Source organism: Hyla sarda, chromosome 1, assembly GCF_029499605.1.
Source record: "Hyla sarda isolate aHylSar1 chromosome 1, aHylSar1.hap1, whole genome shotgun sequence".
NCBI lineage: Eukaryota > Metazoa > Chordata > Amphibia > Anura > Hylidae > Hyla > Hyla sarda.
In genome coordinates this window covers 863,501-890,278 of record NC_079189.1, presented here as the reverse complement: position 1 = coordinate 890,278, position 26,778 = coordinate 863,501, and the positions used below count along the sequence as shown (strand labels likewise).

General features: G+C 37.5%; 1 protein-coding gene across 2 annotated transcripts in view; it reads right to left on the bottom strand.

The window, feature by feature from the left end:
- Positions 1–13,078: 13,078 nt before the first annotated feature.
- LOC130282659 (oocyte zinc finger protein XlCOF22-like) overlaps positions 13,079–26,778 on the bottom strand; it is a 33,721-nt gene continuing 20,021 nt past the window's right edge. Inside the window, exons 2-9 of one of the 2 annotated variants that reach the window (XM_056531166.1) lie at positions 22,948–23,092; positions 22,268–22,447; positions 21,201–21,321; positions 21,007–21,098; positions 20,259–20,337; positions 17,361–17,452; positions 17,123–17,231; positions 13,079–15,438 (exon numbers count right to left, since the gene is read on the bottom strand). In XM_056531166.1, the coding sequence (XP_056387141.1) occupies positions 14,066–15,438; positions 17,123–17,231; positions 17,361–17,452; positions 20,259–20,337; positions 21,007–21,098; positions 21,201–21,321; positions 22,268–22,447; positions 22,948–23,025 (2,124 nt within the window). In that variant the 5' untranslated portion in view covers positions 23,026–23,092 and the 3' untranslated portion in view covers positions 13,079–14,065. The remainder of the gene's footprint in view (positions 15,439–17,122; positions 17,232–17,360; positions 17,453–20,258; positions 20,338–21,006; positions 21,099–21,200; positions 21,322–22,267; positions 22,448–22,947; positions 23,093–26,778) is intronic. The other variant, XM_056531243.1, reaches the window with a different exon arrangement.

The window sequence follows — 26,778 nt, the reverse complement described above, 5'->3', positions numbered from 1 at the left end:
GGTGTTCCTGCTCTAGTCACCTGACAGTCTTCCCATAATTGCTGAAAAAATTGAAAATCCGTCCCCAGTACTACATCATACTCCAAGGAGGGCTCTATTGCAACCTTATGACCTATAGTACCATAGGGAGTAGAAATACAGACATTAACCGTTTTATAACCCCAAATACCAGCCTGCATAGACCTTATAGCGGGGTCCGGCCTGCATAGACACTATAGCGGGGTCCGGCCTGTATAGACATTATAGCGGGGTCCGGCCTGTATAGACATTATAGCGGGGTCCGGCCTGTATAGACATTATAGCGGGGTCCGGCTTGTATAGACACTATAGCGGAGTCCGGCCTGCATAGACACTATAGCGGGGTCCGGCCTGCATAGACACTATAGCGGGGTCCGGCTTGTATAGACACTATAGCGGGGTCCGGCCTGCATAGACACTATAGCGGGGTCCGGCCTGCATAGACACTATAGCGGGGTCCGGCCTGCATAGACACTATAGCGGGGTCCGGCCTGTATAGACCTTATAGCGGGGTCCGGCCTGCATAGACACTATAGCGGGGTCCGGCTTGTATAGACACTATAGCGGGGTCCAGCCTGCATAGACCTTATAGCGGGGTCCGGCCTGCATAGACACTATAGCGGGGTCCGGCCTGCATAGACACTATAGCGGGGTCCGGCTTGTATAGACACTATAGCGGGGTCCAGCCTGCATAGACCTTATAGCGGGGTCCGGCCTGCATAGACACTATAGCGGGGTCCGGCCTGCATAGACACTATAGCGGGGTCCGGCCTGTATAGACATTATAGCGGGGTCCGGCCTGTATAGACATTATAGCGGGGTCCGGCCTGTATAGACATTATAGCGGGGTCCGGCTTGTATAGACACTATAGCGGGGTCCGGCCTGCATAGACACTATAGCGGGGTCCGGCCTGCATAGACACTATAGCGGGGTCCGGCTTGTATAGACACTATAGCGGGGTCCAGCCTGCATAGACCTTATAGCGGGGTCCGGCCTGCATAGACACTATAGCGGGGTCCGGCCTGTATAGACATTATAGCGGGGTCTGGCCTGTATAGACACTATAGCGGGGTCCGGCCTGTATAGACATTATAGTGGGGTCTGGCCTGTATAGACACTATAGCGGGGTCCGGCCTGCATAGACATTATAGCGGGGTCCGGCTTGTATAGACACTATAGCGGGGTCCGGCCTGTATAGACATTATAGCGGGGTCTGGCCTGTATAGACACTATAGCGGGGTCCGGCCTGCATAGACATTATAGCGGGGTCCGGCTTGTATAGACACTATAGCGGGGTCCGGCCTGTATAGACATTATAGCGGGGTCTGGCCTGTATAGACACTATAGCGGGGTCCGGCCTGCATAGACATTATAGCGGGGTCCGGCTTGTATAGACACTATAGCGGGGTCCGGCCTGTATAGACATTATAGCGGGGTCTGGCCTGTATAGACACTATAGCGGGGTCCGGCCTGCATAGACACTATAGCGGGGTCCGGCCTGTATAGACACTATAGCGGGGTCCGGCCTGTATAGACATTATAGCGGGGTCCGGCTTGTATAGACACTATAGCGGGGTCCGGCCTGTATAGACATTATAGCGGGGTCCGGCCTGTATAGACACTATAGCGGGGTCCGGCCTGTATAGACATTATAGCGGGGTCTGGCCTGTATAGACACTATAGCGGGGTCCGGCCTGCATAGACATTATAGCGGGGTCCGGCCTGTATAGACACTATAGCGGGGTCCGGCCTGCATAGACACTATAGCGGGGTCCGGCCTGTATAGACACTATAGCGGGGTCCGGCTTTCTCCTGCTGGACTTTACCAGACTTATTACACATCTAGGGTCTAACAAAACCGTCATCTTTTTCCCTTCTATTTCCAGCTCACACAGCTTTTCCTTTGTCCTGTCAGGTGGGATCAGTTCTCTTTACATCTGAACACATCAACATAAGTTTTTCAACAAAAACATTATCAGATTGCACATGTTCAAAATTTACAGGACAGTTCATAGCACTAGGACCTAACTCAGGCAAAGTGTGTTTTGTTACATTTTCTCCCAGTCCTGCATTTAACATTTTCTGTTCACCAGATTTTTTCAATCCGATCTGCACAGTGTGAACAGTCTCATCAGTCTCCATGAGGGGGTCCCCACCCTCACATGATTGTGCAACTGGACATAGGTTGGTACCACCTTGAACACTGTTCACACAGTCAACTAGGGAAACACCACCCTCCGACTCAGCTTTTTTATGTACAGTCCCATCATTCTTATGTACAGTCCCATCATTCTTATGTACAGTCCCATCATTCTTATGTACAGTCCCATCATTCTTATATACAGTCCCATCATTTTTATGCACAGTCTCATAGTCACTAAACATGGCCCCCATAACCCCTGGAACAGTCTTATCAGAATCTCTTGCCGTCCAATCAGTTAAGGGCTGGTGCTGGACACCTCTCACCAGCTTCTCTGCTGCAGAACATCGCTCCACTTGCTCTTTAAGTAGCTCTGCAACCTTAAACCCAGCCTCCCTGTTAGGCCGCAGTGCACACTGTAGTCTTGCAGCTTGGCTTACTCCCACTTTAGTCAGGATCTCTGTCTTGACTTTCTCATAGTCCCGTAAGATCTTTGGATCCAGTTCACAATGAACTTTTTGGGCATCTCCTCCAATGAATCCAAACACCAAGTTCCCCCCGTGTCTTGGGCCGCGCCTCATGCATAGCAATCCTTTCAAACTCTGCAAAGCTTGTTTCCTCCTGCGCTGCAGCCGTCTGCAACAAAGCACTTATCAGGACATCCATCTTGCAACACTTCAAACCTTGCAAACACAGTATAGTCCTCTGCCGAAATGTCAGCCGCTTGCCAACAAAATTTTTCCGTTGCCCCTAGCAACGCCTTTATACACAGTCTCAAAACGTAATCTGCACTCTGCAGGTGGCCCGTCCACCTGTCTCCTTACTTGAGAAAGAGCGCCCACTCGCTTGATGCGATCTGTTGCCCCTAGCAACAACTTCACCGCAACTCAACCACTGGTTGCTCCTAGCAACGTGTTTGCCCGCATCCGACACCAATTGTAAGGATTCCTCCTTGGGGATTAGCTCTGGGATCGTCCTGGACCACGCCACAGGATGCGTTTCTTCTCAATAAACCAGCAAGCAAACGCATATAATGCAAATCTGGCACCTTGCCAGTTTTATTAGACAGGTTGCAGGGAAAGAAATAAACAAAAAGCAGGAACAAACAAAATCCTAGACCGTCTGGTCACTGACTACACAGATCAGCTTGTCCTGACTAACAACCGCTGAGCTACCCTCAGCCGGTGAAACATATGTCCCCTGCAACCTTCTACTCACAATTCATGGCAGTCTCTTTGAGCCACTCAGCTCGGGCTGTGTACTCCTCAGCAGGCTCTGTCTCTTCCCTACAGCCCACATGCTGTCTCCTAGGAAGAGCCTAGATTAGACTGAGTCTCCATCTCATATACACCTCCCTTTCCTCCTGCCTCATTATTTAAGAAGCAGGTGAGAGCTTCTGCAGGGTGAGCCAAGGAAATACACCCTTTCCTTGCCACACTGCCACAACATACATATAATACATATACACATATACATATATACACACATATAATACATATACACATATAAATATATACATACATATAATACATACACACATATATATATATATACATACATATAATACATATACACATATAAATATATACATACATATAATACATATACACATATACATATATACACATACATATAATACATATACACATATACATGTATACATACATATAATACATATACACATATACATACATATAATACATACACACATATACATACATATAATACATATACACATATACATACATATAATACATATACACATATAAATATATACATACATATACACATATACACATATAAATATATACATACATATACACATATACATACATATAATACATATACACATATACACATACATATAATACATATACACATATAAATATATACATACATATAATACATATACACATATACATATATACATACATATAATACATATACACATATACATATATACATACATATAATACATATACACATATAATACATATACATACATATAATACATATACACATATAAATATATACATACATATAATACATATACACATATAAATATATACACATACATTTAATACATATACACATATAAATATATACACATACATATAATACATATACACATATACATACATATAATACATACACACATATACATATATACACACATATAATACATATACACATATAAATATATACACACATATAATACATATACACATATAAATATACACATACATATAATACATACACACATATAAATATATACACACATATAATACATATACACATATACATATATACATACATATAATACATATACACATATAAATATATACACATACATATAATACATATACACATATACATACATATAATACATACACACATATACATATATACATACATATAATACATATACACATATAATACATATACATACATATAATACATACACACATATACATATATACACACATATAATACATATACACATATACATATATACACATACATATAATACATATACACATACATATAATACATATACACATATAAATATATACACATACATATAATACATATACACATATACATACATATAATACATACACACATATACATATATACACACATATAATACATATACACATATAAATATATACACACATATAATACATATACACATATAAATATACACATACATATAATACATACACACATATAAATATACACATACATATAATACATATACACATATAAATATATACATACATATAATACATATACACATATAAATATATACATACATATAATACATACACACATATAAATATATACATACATATAATACATACACACATATATATATATATACATACATATAATACATACACACATATATATATATACATACATATAATACATATACACACATATATATATACATACATATAATACATATACACATATACATACATATAATACATATACACATATAGATATATACATAGATATAATACATATACACATATAAATATATACATACATATAATACATATACACATACATATATACACATATATAATACATATACACATATACATATATACATACATATAATACATACACACATATAAATATATACACACATATAATACATATACACATATAAATATACACATACATATAATACATATACACATATAAATATATACATACATATAATACATATACACATATACATATATACATACATATAATACATATACATATATACATACATATAATACATATACACATATAAATATATACACACATATAATACATATACACATATAAATATACACATACATATAATACATACACACATATAAATATATACACACATATAATACATATACACATATACATATAAACATACATATAATACATATACACATATAAATATATACACATACATATAATACATATACACATATAAATATATACACATACATATAATACATATACACATATACATACATATAATACATACACACATATAATACATATACACATATAAATATATACACACATATAATACATATAAATATACACATACATATAATACATACACACATATAAATATACACATACATATAATACATATACACATATAAATATATACATACATATAATACATATACACATATAAATATATACATACATATAATACATACACACATATATATATATATACATACATATAATACATACACACATATATATATATATATATACATACATATAATACATATACACACATATATATATACATACATATAATACATATACATACATATAATACATATACACATATAGATATATACATAGATATAATACATATACACATATAAATATATACATACATATAATACATATACACATACATATATACACATATAATACATATACACATATACATATATACATACATATAATACATACACACATATAAATATATACACACATATAATACATATACACATATAAATATACACATACATATAATACATATACACATATAAATATATACATACATATAATACATATACACATATACATATATACATACATATAATACATATACATATATACATACATATAATACATATACATATATAAATATATACACACATATAATACATATACACATATAAATATATACATACATATAATACATACACACATATAATACATGTACACATTTAAATATATACACACATATAATACATATACACATATACATATATACATACATATAATACATATACACATATAAATATATACACACATATAATACATATACACATATACATATATACATACATATAATACATATACACATATAAATATATACACACATATAATACATATACACATATAAATATATACACACATATAATACATATACACATATAAATATATACACACATATAATACATATACACATATAAATATATACATACATATAATACATATACACATATACATACATATAATACATATACACATATACATATATACACACATATAATACATATACATATATACACACATATAATACATATACACATATACATATATACATACATATAATACATATACACATAAATATATACACACATATAATACATATACAAATATACATATATACACACATATAATACATATACATATATACATACATATAATACATATACACATATACATACATATAATACATATACACATATAGATATATACATACATATAATACATATACACATATACATACATATAATACATATACACATATAAATATATACATACATATAATACATATACACATATAAATATACATACATATAATACATATACACATATAAATATATACATACATATAATACATATACACATATAAATATATACATACATATAATACATATACACATATAAATATATACATATACACATATAAATATATACACACATATAATACATATACATACATATAATACATATACACATATACATACATATAATACATATACACATTTACATATATACATACATATAATACATATACACATATAAATATATACATACATATATACATACATATACACATATAAATATATACATACATATATACATACATATACACATATAAATATATACATACATATATACATATACACATATAAATATATACATACATATATACATATACACATATAAATATATACACATACATATAATACATATACACATATACATATATACATACATATAATACATATATACATACATATATACATACATATAATACATATACACATATACATATACACATACATATAATACATATACACATATAAATATATACACATACATATAATACATATACACATATACATATATACATACATATAATACATATATACATACATATATACATACATATAATACATATACACATATACATATATACATACATATAATACATATACACATATAAATATATACACATACATATAATACATATACACATATACATATATACATACATATAATACATATACACATACATATATACACATACATATAATACATATACACATATACATACATATAATACATATACACATATACATACATATAATACATATACACATATAAATATATACATACATATACACATATACACATATAAATATATACATACATATACACATATACACATATAAATATATACATACATATACACATATACACATATAAATATATACATACATATACACATATACATATATACATACAATACATATATAATACATATACACATATACATATATACATACATATAATACATATACACATATAAAACATATATAATACATATACACATATAAATATATACACATACATATAATACATATACACATATACATATATACATACATATAATACATATACACATATACATATATACATACATATAATACATATACACATATAAATATATACACATACATATAATACATATACACATATAAATATATACACATACATATAATACATATACACATATACATATATACATACATATAATACATATACACATATAAATATATACACATACATATAATACATATACACATATAAATATATACACACATATAATACATATACACATATACATACATATAATACATATACACATATAAATATATACATACATATAATACATATACACATATAATACATATACACATATATACATACATATAATACATATATACATACATATAATACATATAAATATATACATACATATAATACATATAAATATATACATACATATAATACATATACACATATAAATATATACATACATATAATACATACACACATATAAATATATACATACATATAATACATATACACATATAAATATATACATACATACACACATATAAATATATACACATATACATATATACACATATAAATATATACATACATATAATACATATACACACATATACATACACACATATAATATATAATATATACACACATATAATATATACACACATATAATACATATACACATATAATACATATACACATATAAATATATACACACATATAATACATATACACATATACATATATACACACATATAATACATATACACATATACATACATATAATACATATACATACATATAATACATATACACATATAAATATATACATACATATATACATACATACATATAATACATATACACATATATACATACATATAATACATATACACATATATACATACATATAATACATATAAATATATACATACATATAATACATATACACATATAAATATATACATACATATAATACATATACACACATATACACACATATACACATATATAATACATATACAAATACAGTGGTCCCTCAACATACGATGGTAATTTGTTCCAAACGACCCATCATTTGTCGAATCCATCGTATGTTGAGGGATCCGTGCAATGTAAAGTATAGGAAGTTATACTCACCTGTCCCCGTCGCTCCGCACCAGGTCCTCACCGCTCCCGATGCTGTCCCAGGGGCTCCCGATGCTGTCCCAGGGGCTCCCGATGCTGTTCCAGGGGCTCCCGATGCTGTCCCGCTGCTCCGGTGTCTTCTTCGCGATCCTCCGGTGTCTTCCGCAGGTTCCGGGCCTCGCTTTCTGGTGACGTTATTACACTGCTGCGCCGGTGCGGCGTGTGTAGTGACGTAATAACTACGCCGGAAAGCGAGGCCCGGACCCTGGAGAAGATGCGGAAGACACCGGAGGATCGCGAAGTGGACCCGGAGCAGCGGGAATAGGTAAGTGAACCTGCCCGGATGCTTAAACTGCTATCCGACAGCAGCTTAAGCATTTTGCGCTGTCGGATAGCAGTTAATGTGATGGCCATCGTAGGGGGGATGTCGGGGCCATCGTAGGTCGGGGGGTTACTGTGTATATATATATATATATATATATATATATATATATATATATATACACTGCTGAAAATAATAAAGGGAACAGTGCGATAACACATCCTAGATGTGAATGAACTAATCGTATGAAATATTTTCGTACGATTAGTACGAAAAAATTATCCCTTTATGCCACCTCACACCATTACTGACCCACCACCAAACTGGTCATGCTGGAGGATGTTACAGGCAGCAGAACATTCTCCAAGGCGTCTCCATACTCACATGTGCTCAGTGTGAACCTGCTGTCATCTGTGAAGAGCACAGGGCACCAGTGGTGAATTTGCCAATCTTGGTGTTCTCTGGCAAATGCCAAACGTCCTGCACGGTGTTGGGCTGTAAGCACATCCCCCACCTGTGTACGTTGGGCCCTCATACCACCCTCATGGAGTCTGTTTCTGACCGTTTGAGTGGACACATGCACATTTGTGACCTGCTGGAGGTCATTTTGCAGGGCTCTGGCAGTGCTCCTCCTTACACAAAGGCGGAGGTAGCGGTCCTGCTGCTGGGTTGTTGCCTCCTACGGCCTCCTCCATGTCTCCTGATGTACTGGCCTGTCTCCTGGTAGCGCCTCCATACTCTGGACACTACGCTGACAGACACAGCAAACCTTCTTGCCACAGCTCGCATTGATGTGCCATCCTGGATGAGCTGCACTACCTGAGCCACTTGTGTGGGTTGTAGACTCCGTCTCATGCTACCACTAGAGTGAAAGCACCGCCAGCATTCAAAAGTGACCAAAACATCAGCCAGGGAGCATTGGAACTGAGAAGTGGTCTGTGGTCACCACCTGCAGAACCACTCCTTTGTTGGGGTTGTCTTGCTAATTACCTATAATTTCCACGTGTTGTCTGTTCCATGTGAAATTGATTGTCATTCAGTGTTCTTCCTGAGTGGACAGTGGGATCTCACACAAGTGTCAGTGACTTGGAGTTACATTGTGGTGTTTAAGGCTCGGTTCAGACTACGGAATCTCCGGGCAGAAAATTTCCGCCCGGAGATTCCGAGCGCGGCCTGCGCTGACTGAATCAGTCGGCGCTAGGACCACGCGGACACTGCAGTCTCCAATAGAGTGCAATGGGTTCCACGCGGATTACCGCCTGAAGAAAGAGCAACCCCTTTCTTCAGGCGGAAATTTCCAAGTGGATTTTCCGTTCACAAATTCTGCAGTGTAAATTTATGTACGGAAACCCATTCACTACACGGTACATTATAGCAAACGGAATTGCAGGCGGAATTTCCGTAGTCTGAACCCAGCCTAAGTGTTCCCTTCATATTTTTGAGTAGTGTAGATATTTTGAACTACCTAACGGCCCAATGACACATGTAGAGGTTATATATTATACAACAAATTAACCATTCCTAGGAAAGAGTCTCCTAATACTGTATCCACCTTTTCCAGCCCACCGGAGCACCGGAAAGCTGAACTCATTTACGCAGGAAAAGTCATCAACTGCCGAGCCGAGGAGTTTGTGACTAATCGAATTTACTGTAAGTTCGCTCATCTCTAGATCTCATAGACCATCAGATCCCTGAGGTGACAATTCAAGGTCACTCAGAGCGGAACCTATTACAGCGGTCACAATTAACTCTGTTAAACCACTAATGTATGTGATGGTATCATGAGATATAGGGAAGGTCCCAAACCTCAGCACCAACCACCAGCCGTGCTCTGCAGGTATGTGCTATACACCCATTTATACAGGAACTATAAGAGACATGACGTACAGTGGGGTTGCTAATTAAAATACGGAGCTGTCACCCCCGACATGTTTCTCCACTTTGGTGGCTTTATCAAGGAGTCAAACTGACAGCATTGAGTGCCAGAGCTAAAAATGAGCCTATTTATATGGTGCCTCCCTAATTGTTTAGCACCCTAGACCAATCACGGACCTTATTACTTAGGGCCAGTCTCTACAGTACAACCAATTACTATACAATATACTGGCCGTGATGTTTATAGGCCAATCCAATTGCCGCTTGTAAATGATGTCACACGCCAGGGGAGGTAACTATCCGCCTGGTACCGAAGCCAGATGGACCAATCAGTGTTCAGGGGGCACATACCTGCCTTCCGTTATGCTTACATCTGTACACTTCCTGTATCGGCCGGTCATGTGATCAGCCACGATCACATGGCCCACCGTCATCCACTCTGACCACATGACCTGTAAACACAGGTCGCGCTGGTACAATGTGCGCATGTGTGTGCGCGAGGCTGTTAGGTCACGATGCGCAAGCTTAGGAAGGAATAGAGGTTAACTATTTCGGACCTGGATGTCTGCATTAATGCCTGCGGTAGGTGGTTCATAATAGGAAAAGTGTCTAGGTGGTCTACATGTACCTCCCGTGGGTTAGTTCATAAAAGGAATATTTTTATTTCATTCTCATATGAGTACAGTGGAGCTGGGATTTTTTGTTCCTCACATTATTTTTGTTCACAATAAAAGCGAAGTTTTAATATTTAGTGTGACACAGGTAACATAGAGGCTTTTTCTTGACCCCTAGGAGTCAATTTGTTAAAGTGAATATATTTTGGACTTTTATAGTCCTTTTTTCCTATTATATATATTTGTTTAGAACTAGAGATGAGCGAACTTACAGTAAATTCGATTCGTCACGAACTTCTCGGCTCGGCAGTTGATGACTTTTCCTGCATAAATGAGTTCAGCTTTCCGGTGCTCCTGTGGGCTGGAAAAGGTGGATACAGTCCTAAGAGACTCTTTCCTAGGACTGTATCCACCTTTTCCAGCCCACCGGAGCACCTGAAGGCTGAACTAATTTAGGCAGGAAAGGTCATCAACTGTCGAGCCGAGAAGCTCGTGACGAATCGAATTTACTGTAAGTTCGCTCATCTCTATTTAGAATTAGTTTTTCTGTTTTTTCCTCGCATCAAAGAGGAAGACTGTTACCTGTGCATACCTTATATTACCTGTGCTGTCTGATGATTGGCTACTGTTCATACCTAATTTTCATATTGTCAGTTTTTTTTCTCTAAGGGTAGGTTCACACTAGCAGATCCCCAGCACATATTACACTGCGGATCCGCTGCTAAAGGACCACTGTATGGTGCCTTTACATGTGCCTCGGAGCCGCAATACGCCACTACGAGCAGACACACTTAAGGCGATGTGCAAGTCACTGCGCATGCGCGCTAGGCCGAGAGCTGCGGTGATGTGCGAGTATACAGCGTATGTGCGCGGCAGCTCGCACTTCGCAGTGTGTCTGCTCGTAGCGGCGTATTGCGGCTCCGAGCAGGCACATGTAAAGGCACCATACAGCGGTCCTTCAGAGGCGGATCTGCAGGGTAGTATGCACTGGGGATCCGCTCGTGTGAACATACCCTTAAAGGGGTACTCCGGCGCTAAGACATCTTATCCCCTATCCAAAGGATAGGGAAGAAGATGCCTGATCACGGGGGTCGATGACAAATAAATAAATAAACTACTTTCATCTATTCCAGACTCCTAGAATCTACGGGGATAAGATGTCTTAGCACCGGAGTACTCCTTTAATGTTATCTGTTAACCCTTGCTGCTATATTTTATCAGTAAAGAAGAGATGGCATAATGTTCACCTCCTGTCTTTAATAACATCTATATTTTCTGTCATCAAGGATAGGAAAATCTCCAATTGTTTTGAGTCCTTAGGGGGTTAAATTTTTATTGGGGGAGGGCTTTTTTACTTTTTATGTCCCCCATAGAGGACTATTTATAGCAATCATCAGATTGATGAGACTGGTCAGAGCTTTACATACATCATTTCTACATCATACATACAAAAATAACAATGTCATATCTCCGCCTATATACACATATCAATATATCATATATAAAGTAACATTAAACCACTTTACATCAAATCCCCAAGATCACAAGAAGAGGGGGGGGGGGGGGGGGCGGAAGAGATGGAAAAAAATAAAAAAATAAACTACTTTCATCTATTCCGGAATCTCCTAGAATCTCTGCTTTATGTTTAATGTCTGAGTTGTCTCATGTCTACCAAGCTCTGCTTTAGTTGTGAAACATTTTCTACATTCTAAACATGAATGTGGCTTCTCTCATGTCCAACAAGACCTGATTTACGTAAAGCATATCCCACATTCTGAACATGATTGTGACAAGATGGGATTTCTGTAAAAAAAACAAAAAAACATTTCCCACATTCTGAACATGAATGCGGCTTCTATACTGTGACTTCTCTCACATATAACAAGATATGATTTAGTTAAGAAACATTTCCCACATTCTGAACATTAAAATGACTTCTCTCCTGGGTGATGTCTTGCAAGATTCGCTTTAGTTATGAAACATTTTATACATTCTGAACATGAAAATTATTTTTGTCCAGTGTGACATCTCTCATGTCTACACAGATGTGATTTAGTTCTAAAACATTTCCCACATTGTGAACATGAATACGGCTTTTCTCCTGTGTGAATTCTCTCATGCTTAGCAAGCTCTGATTTAGTTCTAAAACATTTACTACATTCTAAACATGAATATGGTCTCTCTCCTGTGTGACTTCTCTTATGTATAACAAGCTCTGATTTAGTTTTAAAACATCTACTACATTCTAAACATGAATATGGTCTCTCTCCTGTGTGAATTCTCTTATGTATAACAAGATCTGAATGCTCTCTAAAACATTTCCTACATTCTGAACACGAAAATGGCTTCTCTCCTGTGTGACTTCTCACATGTCTAACAAGATCTGATTTAGCTCCAAAACATTTCTCACATTCTGAACATGAATGTAGATTCTCTCCTGTGTGACTTCTCTGATGTCTAACAAGCGCTCCTTTAGTTCTAAAATATTTCTCACATTCTAAACATGAAAATGGCTTCTCTCCTGTGTGAGTTCTCTGATGTATAACAAGATCTGAATGCTCTCTAAAACATTTCCTACATTCTGAACACGAAAATGGCTTCTCTCCTGTGTGACTTCTCACATGTCTAACAAGATCTGATTTAGCTCCAAAACATTTCTTACATTCTGAACATGAAAATGGCTTCACTCCTGTGTGACTTCTCTCGTGTCTAACAAGCTCTCCTTTAGTTCTAAAATATTTCCCACATTCTAAGCATAAAAATGCTTTCTCTCCTGTGTGAATTCTCTCGTGTAGAACAAGCTCGCCTTTAGTCCTAAAACATTTCCCACATTCTAAACATGAAAATGGCTTCTCTTTTATGTGAGTTCTCTGATGTCTTTTAAGCTCCGCTTTAGTTGTAAAACATTTCATACATTCTGAACATGAATGTGGCTTCTCTCCTGTGTGACTTCTCTCATGTCTAACAAGATGCGATTTACATGTAAAACATTTATCACATTCTGAACATGAATGTAGCTTCTCTCCTGTGTGAATTCTCTCATGTAACACAAGAAGTGATTTATGTTTAAAGCATTTCCCACATTCTGAACATAAATATGGCTTCTCTACTGTATGAGTTCTCTCATGTATAGTAAGATCTGATTGCCTTAAACAGCATTGTCCACAATCTGAACACACATACAGCTTCTTTCTGTGTGTAACAATGTGTGGTTGGTCAGGAGAAGGTTCCTCATGATCAGGGGGATTATTATAGGATAGATCTGGATGGACATTAGGGGTAAGGAGGTCTTCTCCTGAGGAGCGCTCCATGATCTCTCCATCTTCTTGTTTATTATTCAGGGATAACAGGACGTTTCCCTCATTCTTACTGGGATTTCCTATTGGGAAATAAAATAACAGAATCCATTATTATCCAAACTACAAAGTAGAGGAATTGATAACATTTCTATTGGGCAGGAAACACACGCAGTTTTTTTTTCATGCAGTTTATGGAGTAGACTCCTCCTCCTTTCAGACCATTAAGGTCACATGACCACATTTACATATTAAAGAGAAAGTAATCCAATCATCTGCTCCCTGTCAGTCACATGACTAAAAGAACCAGGTGAATATAAAACAACAAGTATCCATCACATCCCCATACAACATATATATTATACTGTCTGCAAAAGAAGAAGAGAAAAACCCCAATCTACAAGACCCTAATTAATTAAGTATATACAGGTAATGACACGATTGTTACTTAAGCCTTTACCTGCATCGGATTCTGTTGATATTGTGAATTTAGCTCTGAAATTTGTTAACCCTTTGATTCTCGATTCTGTACCTTTGCTGTCCTCTTGGATTTCTGATCCGACTTGTTTCCTATCCTTTCTGTTTGTTTGTCTCTCTCCGTTATTGTATTTAGTGCGTGTTAACCCACTGTGTTCTGTTTCTCTCTGACCTTACTGTATTGCTGTAGTTTGTTATTTTGACCTGTAATGTCCCTGCACTGATTCAGAGTAGGGACCGTCTTCTAGTTGTGGAGTCGCTGTTTAGGGTAAGTATGAAATAGACAGGGACGGGTTCTGGGTGAGAATTAGAGAGCTCTGTATCCCTGCCCGTATGTGACGCCCATTTCTTATTCTGCTGGAGGGATGAACTTCTTATAAATCTCAAATTCCATGAAGGAAACTTCTGAATTGAATCCATCTGTGTGAATAATGGCCGATCCTGATCATTGGGGGAAGTAATACCTATTGTTGGACTTTCTTAGGGGTCTTCTCCCTCCGGACACATTACATCCTCTGATAGACACCATTTCTCCCCTTTCTCCTGACTCTGGAGAAGATCTGTGAGATTTGCTGTGAATGACCCAAAAGGGGTAAAAGACAAACAAACACAGGAGACCTCATGGGGTCATACCAGGCAAAAAACCCAAATCCAATCTATCGGCCCCTGTGTGGCTGCTCAGAGCGGCGTATTGCTGCTGCGAGCAGGCCGGGGGCGGGGAAGGCAGCTGGACGCACACTATGGGACGGGTCACCGGCGGATCCACATTGTAAAATTTGCTGTGGATCCTTTACGTGTGACACTACCCTTACACCGATTCAGTACATTACTTCAGCCGTTCATCACATCTGGTGACCACAAATACTGCCCCTAGTGTTATACCTGGAGCATGACAGGACCCATAGATGACCTTGGAGAGGATCTCTATATAGTCATCTCCCTCAGGTCCTGACTATACATAACACAGGGGATCACTGGGGCCTGAAGGGTTAATGTAATGTAGATCTAAGGTGGAGCCTCCCCTGAAGACACCTCTGAATTCCCTCTGTAATCCATTACTACATACCTTGGACAACACCTCCCGGAAGTGTTACCCACCTGGGACAACACCTCCTGGCATTATTACATACCTGGGACAACACCTCCTGGCATTATTACATACCTGGGACAACACCGCCTGGAATTATTACACACCTGGGACAACACCTCCTGGAATTATTACATACCCGGGACAACACCTCCTGGAATTATTACACACCTGGGACAACACCTCCTGGAATTATTACATACCTGGGGTAACACCTCCAGGAATTTCCTCCTTCACGTCCCTCATACACGGGTGATGGCCCCTCATCCTCTCTTCTTCATCCTCCACTTTATTATTAGTCAGATCTCCCCCCTGATGTGACATATAGAACAATTCACTACAATACAGCAGACAGGAGGAGCAACAAAGACCCCCAAAATCTATCCCCACATCTATGACTGCAGGACCCCCCTATAGAGATATAGGATCAGCCTCATCTACCTGATGCTTCTCTGGGACATTTCCCTCTGGACAGTCCTGGGAATACAGAGGGCGGGGACACCTCTCGGGTGGATTTCTATCAATGACTCCATCTGTAGGGAACACACAGTGAGAAATAGATTATTCCATGTGATGATCAGATGATGGGTGTAGTAGTATCTGTAGTAGTAAATGGGACTACTTAAAAGACGCTTTATTGAAGGCAACAGAAAATGCACTAGACTTGTCAGTAAAAGCAGAAAAAGGAAGAGACCCCTGTGGTACTCAGCAGAAGTGGCCAAAATCATAAAAAACAAAAAACTAGCATTTAGTAATTATAAAACAACCCAGAGCAATGAAGATCGGGAAATCTACAAGACTAGGCAGAAAGAGGCCAAACAAGTTATAAGAACTTCTAAAGTACAGGCAGAAGAAAAACTAGCTGAGTCTGTGAAAAAGGGGGTAAGACATTCCTCAGATATATAAATGAAAAAAGGAAATTAAAACAAGGAATAACTAAATTAAAAACAAAGGAAGGAAGGTATGTAGAAGAGAATAAGGGGCGAGCCGACTGCCTTAATGATGACTTCTCTTCAGTTTATACAGAAGAAAAAGAAGGAAAAGGACCTCCATTAGAGAGAAAAACTAAGGAATCGTTTGATGCATGTGTCTTTACAGAGGAAGAGGTTCTACGTTTGCTTTCTAAAGTGAAGACAAATAAATCACAGGGGCCTGATGGGATACATCCAAAATTATTAAAAAAGAGTTTAGTGGTGAGCGAGCAAAACCGTTAGCAGATTTATATAACCAATCAATGGTAACAGGAGCCGTCCCGGAAGATTGGAAATTAGCAAATGTTGTGCCCATTCACAAGAAAGGATGTAAGGAGGAATCAAGCAACTATAAGCCAGTAAGTCTGACATCAATAGTGGGGAAATTAATGGAAACCCTACTAAAGTATAGGATTGTGGAACTTCTAAGAGAGATCTTCAGGGAGATCATGTCACTAATCTTATTGATTTTTTTTGACTGGGTGACTAAAATAATAGATGGGGGAGGGGCAGTATAGTAATGAAATAATAGATGGCGGAGGGGCAGAAGACATCGCAGATCTAGTTTTTAGAAAGGCTTTTGACACTGTCCCACATAGAAGACTTATCAATAAACTACAGTCATTGAGCTTGGACTCCAATATTGTTGAGTGGATTAGTCAGTGGCTGAGTAACAGACAACAGAGGGTTGTAGTGAATGGAGAATATTCAGAGCACGGTCTTGTCACCAGTGGGGGCCTCAGGGATCTGTACTGGGACCAATATTGTTTAATATCTTCATTAGTGATATTACAGAAGGTCTCAATGGTTTTGGTCTTTTTGCTGATGACACAAAGATATGTAACAGGGTTGATGTTCCTGGAGGGATCCGCCAAATGGAAAAGGATTTAGGCAAACTAGAAGAATGGTCAGAACTCTGGCAACTGAAATTTAATGTGGATAAGTGCAAGATAATGCACCTGGGGCATAAAAACCCTCAGGCAGAATATAGATTATTTGACACAGTCCTGACCTCAGTATCTGAGGAGAGGGATTTAGGAGAAATTATTTCAGAAGACTTAAAGGTAGGAAAACAATGTGATAGAGCAGCAGGAAATACTAACAGAATGCTTGGATGTATAGGGAGAGGTATAAGCAGTAGAGGGAGGTGTTCATGGGTGTATATGGAGAGGTATAAGCAGTAGAAAGAGAGAGGTGCTCATGCCGCTGTACAGAACACTGGTGAGACCTCACTTGGAGTATTGTGCGCAGTACTGGAGGCCGTATCTCCAGAAGGATATAGATACTCTAGAGAGAGTTCAGAGAAGATACAAAACTAGTACATGGATTGCAGGATAAAACTTACCAGGAAAGGTTAAAGAACCTTAACATGTATAGAAGAAAGAGACAGAGGGGATATGATAGAGACTTTATATACATAAAGGGAATCAACATGGTAAAGGAGGAGAGCATATTTAAAAGAAGAAAAACTACCACAAGAGGACAGAGTTTTAAATTAGAGGGGCAAAGGTTTCTGCAGTAATATGAGGAAGTATTACTTTACTGAGAGAGTAGTGGATGCATGGAATAGCCTTCCTGCAGAAGTGGTCGCTGCAAATACAGTGAAGGAGTTTAAACATGCATGGGATAAGCATAAAGCTATCCTTCATATAAGATAGAGATAGGTATAAGGCTATCCTTCATATAAGATAGAGATAGGTATAATGCTATCCTTCATATAAGATATGGATAAGCATAAAGCTATCCTTCATATAAGATAGGGATAGGTATAATGCTATCCTTCATATAAGATAGGGATAAGCATAAGGCTATCCTTCATATAAGATAGGGATAGGTATAAGGCTATCCTTCATATAAGATAGGGATAGGTATAATGCTATCCTTCATATAAGATAGGGATAAGCATAAGGCTATCCTTCATATAAGATAGGGATAAGCATAAGGCTATCCTTCATATAAGATAGGGATAGGTATAAGGCTATCCTTCATATAAGATAGGGATAAGCATAAGGCTATCCTTCATATAAGATAGGGATAAGCATAAGGCTATCCTTCATATAAGATAGAGATAGGTATAAGGCTATCCTTTATATAAGATAGGGATAGGTATAAGGTTATCCTTCATATAAGATAGGGATAGGTATAAGGCTATCCTTCATATAAGATAGAGATAGGTATAAGGCTATCCTTCATATAAGATAGAGATAGGTATAAGGCTATCCTTCATATAAGATAGGGCCCGGGACTATTCATAGTATTCAGATTATTGGGCAGACTAGATGGGCCAAATGGTTCTTATCTGCCGACACATTCTATGTTTCTATGTATCTAGGAGACCCTCCACCAATAAAAGTCTCCCCCTCCTTACACTGCTGATCGGCCCCGAAATCCGTCTCCTCTTCTGGTTCAACTTTAACCTCAACCTTAATATCCATCAGATCTTCACCCTAAAGAGAAAAAAGAAAAAACAAAATAAAAGGGGCTCCCGAAATCCACCATAACCTGGGGGGGCACACGGCCCCATGGTCCCCAGTATACATGTCCCCCTCCTCCTTATTTCCTTCTTCCTCCTTTATCTCCACAGGTTGTTTTCCTCAGTTATTCTGCCCGGTAACAGCTGTTCTGCTGAGAGATGGATTCCTGCTTCTGATTGGAGGATCAGATTCTGCCCGGTAACCATGATCTTCTGCCCAGCGATGCTCCAGCCCAACAACAGCATTCTGATTGGCTGGAGGCCCATTGGCGGGAAAAGTATTTCCCTTCTATACTGGGCTGTGGTGTCTCCAGCTCAGTCACCTGTGGGAAGATTAGAAGAAGCCCCGCCCTCCCCCTTTTATTTCACTTTCCTTTCCATCACAATGTTTTATAGAAGAGGTAAGTGACCCGAGAAGTCATGGGGGACATGTCTATTATTATATCTTATTGGGGTTCTGGTATTTTATTACTACGACTTTGGTTTGAGGATTTGGTATTTTGATCAAAGTTATTTATTTATTCTTGTGCAGAGCCGGGGCGCTAGGCAGGAGATTCCCCTTTAATTCAAATTGGACCTATGGTGCATGATCAGGGGTTCAATCACTTTATGGTCATATTTTGGAGACTTTAACGCAATCTACCTGATGCTTCTCTTGGACATTTCTCTCTGGACAGTCCTGGGAATACAGAGGACATGGACACCTCTCGGGTGGATTTCTATCAATGACTCCATCTGTAGGGAACACACAGGGAATGAATACATCAGTGCTGCTGGATACATTTCTATGTTACTAGGTAGTGTGAGTGATATCTATATATATTTGTCTCTTCTTACCTTGTGATGTGAGGGGCCGGTGATCCTCCATCATGTCCTGGTACAGATCCTTGTGTCCTTCTACATACTCCCACTCCTCCATGGAGAAATAGACCGCAACATCCTGACACCTTATAGGAACCTGACACACAATGATACAGTCATCACCAGACCCCTCCATTACTATATAATGTCCCAGCAGTGTCACCTCTCTAATCATCACCAGACCCCTCCATTACTGTATAATGTCCCAGCAGTGTCACCTCTCCAGTCATCACCAGACCCCTCCATTACTGTATAATGTCCCAGCAGTGTCACCTCTCCAGTCATCACCAGACCCCTCCATTACTGTATAATGTCCCAGCAGTGTCACCTCTCCAGTCATCACCAGACCCCTCCATTACTGTATAATGTCCCAGCAGTGTCACCTCTCCAGTCATCATCAGACCCCTCCATTACTGTATAATGTCCCAGCAGTGTCACCTCTCCAGTCATCACCAGACCCCTCCATTACTGTATAATGTCCCAGCAGTGTCACCTCTCCAGTCATCACCAGACCCCTCCATTACTGTATAATGTCCCAGCAGTGTCACCTCTCCAGTCATCACCAGACCCCTCCATTACTGTATAATGTCCCAGCAGGGTCACCTCTCCAGTCATCACCAGACTCCTCCATTACTGTATAATGTCCCAGCAGTGTCACCTCTCCAGTCATCACCAGACCCCTCCATTACTGTATAATGTCCCAGCAGTGTCACCTCTCCAGTCATCACCAGACCCCTCCATTACTGTATAATGTCCCAGCAGTGTCACCTCTCCAGTCATCACCAGACCCCTCCATTACTGTATAATATCCCAGCAGTGTCACCTCTCCAGTCACCACCAGACCCCTCCATTACTGTATAATGTCCCAGCAATGTCACCTCTCCAGTCACCACCAGACCCCTCCATTACTGTATAATGTCCCAGCAGTGTCACCTCTCTAATCATCACCAGACCCCTCCATTACTGTATAATGTCCCAGCAGGGTCACCTCTCCAGTCACCACCAGACCCCTCCATTACTGTATAATGTCCCAGCAGGGTCACCTCTCCAGTCAGCAGCTCAGTGATCCTGTGGATGATTTCCAGGATCTTCTCCCCATGTATCAGTGAGTGAGGTGGAGGCTCCGTGATGGGGCCCCGGGCCCTGCTCCATCCTCCTGACTCATGGAGATGGATGCTGGGGACCACACACTCCCCCCATGTCTTCTTCATTATGGTGTAATCCTGTGTATGGAGAGAGACAATGAGGGGACTGACCCCAGTATTCCTCTCCCACTACAAAGAGGAGATTGTGCCCCCTGTATAGAGCTCTAGTGAGCACATCTGGAATACTGGGGTCAGTTCTGGAGACCTCACCTACAAAGAGACATCCAGAACATAGAGCGGCTCCAAAGATGGGGGGCCAACAATGGTGGAAATGTAGATGGGGGGCCAACAATGGTGGAAATGTAGATGGGGGGCCAACAATGGTGGAAATGTAGATGGGGGGCCAACAATGGTGGAAATGTAGATGGGGGGCCAACAATGGTGGAAATGTAGATGGGGGGCCAACAATGGTGGAAATGTAGATGGGGACAACAATGGTGGAAATGTAGATGAGGGGCCAACAATGGTGGAAATGTAGATGGGGGGACAACAATGGTGGAAATGTAGATGGGGGGACAACAATGGTGGAAATGAAGATGGGGGACAACAATGGTGGAAATGTAGATGGGTCACCTCACCTCTCCGGTCAGCAGGTGGAGGATCTCCAAGGTGAAATGTAATATTCTCTTAGTCATCTCATTCCTGTCCTTGTCCATCCTTGGGGGTCATTCAGGAGAAGAGGAGACAACTGGGTCAGCTGGAGGGGAATAGTTCTGCCGAGACCTATATGGGAGAGGAAGGGGCCCTAAATCAGACAGGGACCACATCATATGTCACATACACATCCTCACTTATGATATATATCATACAGGGGTCACCTCATATATCACATACACATCCTCACTTATTATATATATATCATACAGGGGTCACATCATATATCACATACACATCCTCACTTATTATATATATATCATACAGGGATCACATCATATATCACATACACATCCTCACTTATTATATATATATCACACAGGGGTCACATGATATGTCATCCAGGGATCACATCATATATGACATACACATCCTCACTTATTATATATATCATACAGGGGTCACATCATATATCACATACACATCCTCACTTATATATATCTTACAGGGATCACATCATATATTACATACACATCCTCACTTATTATATATATCATACAGGGATCACATATGTCACATACACATCCTCACTTATATATATATCATACAGGGATCACATATATCACATACACATCCTCACTTATTATATATATCATACAGGGGTCACATCATATATCACATACACATCCTCACTTATTATATATATCATACAGGGATCACATCATATATTACATACACATCCTCACTTATTATATATATCGTACAGGGATCACATCATATGTCACATACACATCCTCACTTATATATATATATATCATACAGGGATCACATATGTCACATACAAATCCTCACTTATATATATATATATATCATACAGGGGTCACATCATATATCACATACACATCCTCACTTATATATATACAGGGGTCACATCATATATCACATACACATCCTCACTTATTATATATATCATACAGGGATCACATCATATGTCACATACACATCCTCACTTATATATATTATACAGGGATCACATCATATGTCACATACACATCCTCACTTATTATATATATCATACAGGGATCACATCATATGTCACATACACATCGTCACTTATTATATATATCATACAGGGATCACATCATATATCACATACACATCCTCACTTATTATATATATCATACAGGGATCACATCATATATTACATACACATCCTCACTTATTATATATATCATACAGGGATCACATCATATGACACATACACATCCTCACTTATTATATATATCATACAGGGGTCACATCATATCACATACAAATCCTCACTTATTATATATATCATACAGGGATCACATCATATATCACATACACATCCTCACTTATTATATATGTCATACAGGGATCACATCATATGTCACATACACATCCTCACTTATTATATATATATAGATCATACAGGGATCACATCATATGTCACATACACATCCTCACTTATTATATATATAAGTGAGGATGTGTATGTGATATATGATGTGATCCCTGTATGATATATATATATAATAAGTGAGGATGTGTATGTGACATATGATGTGACCCCTGTATGATATATATAAGTGAGGATGTGTATGTGATATATGATGTGACCCCTGTATAATATATATAATAAGTGAGGATGTGTATGTGATATATGATGTGACCCCTGTATGATATATATAATAAGTGAGGATGTGTATGTGATATATGATGTGACCCCTGTATGATATATATAAGTGAGGATGTTTATGTGATATATGATGTGACCCCTGTATAATATATATATATATATATATATATATCTATATATAAGTGAGGATGTGTATGTGACATATGATGTGATCCCTGTATATATATATATATATATATATATATATATATATATATATATATATATATATATAATAAGTGAGGATGTGTATGTGATATATGATGTGACCCCTGTATGATATATATAAGTGAGGATGTGTATGTGATATATGATGTGATCCCTGTATGATATATATAATAAGTGAGGATGTGTATGTGACATATGATGTGATCCCTGTATGATATATATAATAAGTGAGGATGTGTATGTGACATATGATGTGACCCCTGTATGATATATATATAATAAGTGAGGATGTGTATGTGACATATGATGTGACCCCTGTATGATATATATATAATAAGTGAGGATGTGTATGTGACATATGATGTGACCCCTGTATGATATATATATAATAAGTGAGGATGTGTATGTGACATATGATGTGATCCCTGTATGATATATAATAAGTGAGGATGTGTATGTGATATATGATGTGACCCCTGTATGATATACGGTATATAATAAGTGAGGATGTTTATGGGATATATGATGTGATCCCTGTATGATATATATATATATATAATAAGTGAGGATGTGTATGTGATATATGATGTGATCCCTGTATGATATATATATATATATATATATATATATATATATATATATATATATATATATATATATAATAAGTGAGGATGTGTATGTGATATATGATGTGACCCCTGTATGATATATATAATAAGTGAGGATGTGTATGTGATATATGATGTGACCCCTGTATAATCTATATAGTAAGTGAGGATGTGTATGTGATATATGATGTGACCCCTGTATGATATATATATAATAAGTGAGGATGTGTATGTGATATATGATGTGATCCCTGTATGATATATATAAGTGAGGATGTGTATGTGACATATGATGTGATCCCTGTATGATATATATATAATAAGTGAGGATGTAAATGTGACATATGATGTGATCCCTGTATGATATATATATAATAAGTGAGGATGTGTATGTGATATATGATGTGACCCCTGTATGATGTATAATAAGTGAGGATGTGTATGCGACATATGATGTGATCCCTGTATGATATATATAATAAGTGAGGATGTGTATGTGATATATGATGTGACCCCTGTATGATATACGGTATATAATAAGTGAGGATGTGTATGGGATATATGATGTGATCCCTGTATGATATATATATATAATAAGTGAGGATGTGTATGTGATATATGATGTGATCCCTGTATGATATATATAATAAGTGAGGATGTGTATATGTGATATATGATGTGATCCCTGTATAATATATATAATAAGTGAGGATGTGTATGTGATATATGATGTGACCACTGTATGATATATATATATAATAAGTGAGGATGTGTATGTGATATATGATGTGATCCCTGTATGATATATATAATAAGTGAGGATGTGTATGTGATATATGATGTGATCCCTGTATGATATATATAATAAGTGAGGATGTGTATGTGATATATGCTGTGATCAATGTATGATATATATAATATCGCATACACATCCTCACTTATTATATATATATATCATACAGGGATCACATCATATATCACATACACATCCTCACTTATTATATATATATATATCATACAGGGATCACATCATATATCCCATAAACATCCTCACTTATTATATACCGTATATCATACAGGGGTCACATCATATATCACATACACATCCTCACTTATTATATATCATACAGGGGTCACATCATATATCACATATACATCCTCACTTATTATATATATATCATACAGGGGTCACATCATATGTCACATACACATCCTCACTTATGATATATATCATACAGGGACCACATCATATATCACATACACATCCTCACTTATTATATATATCATACAGGGATCACATCATATATCACATACACATCCTCACTTATTATATATATCAT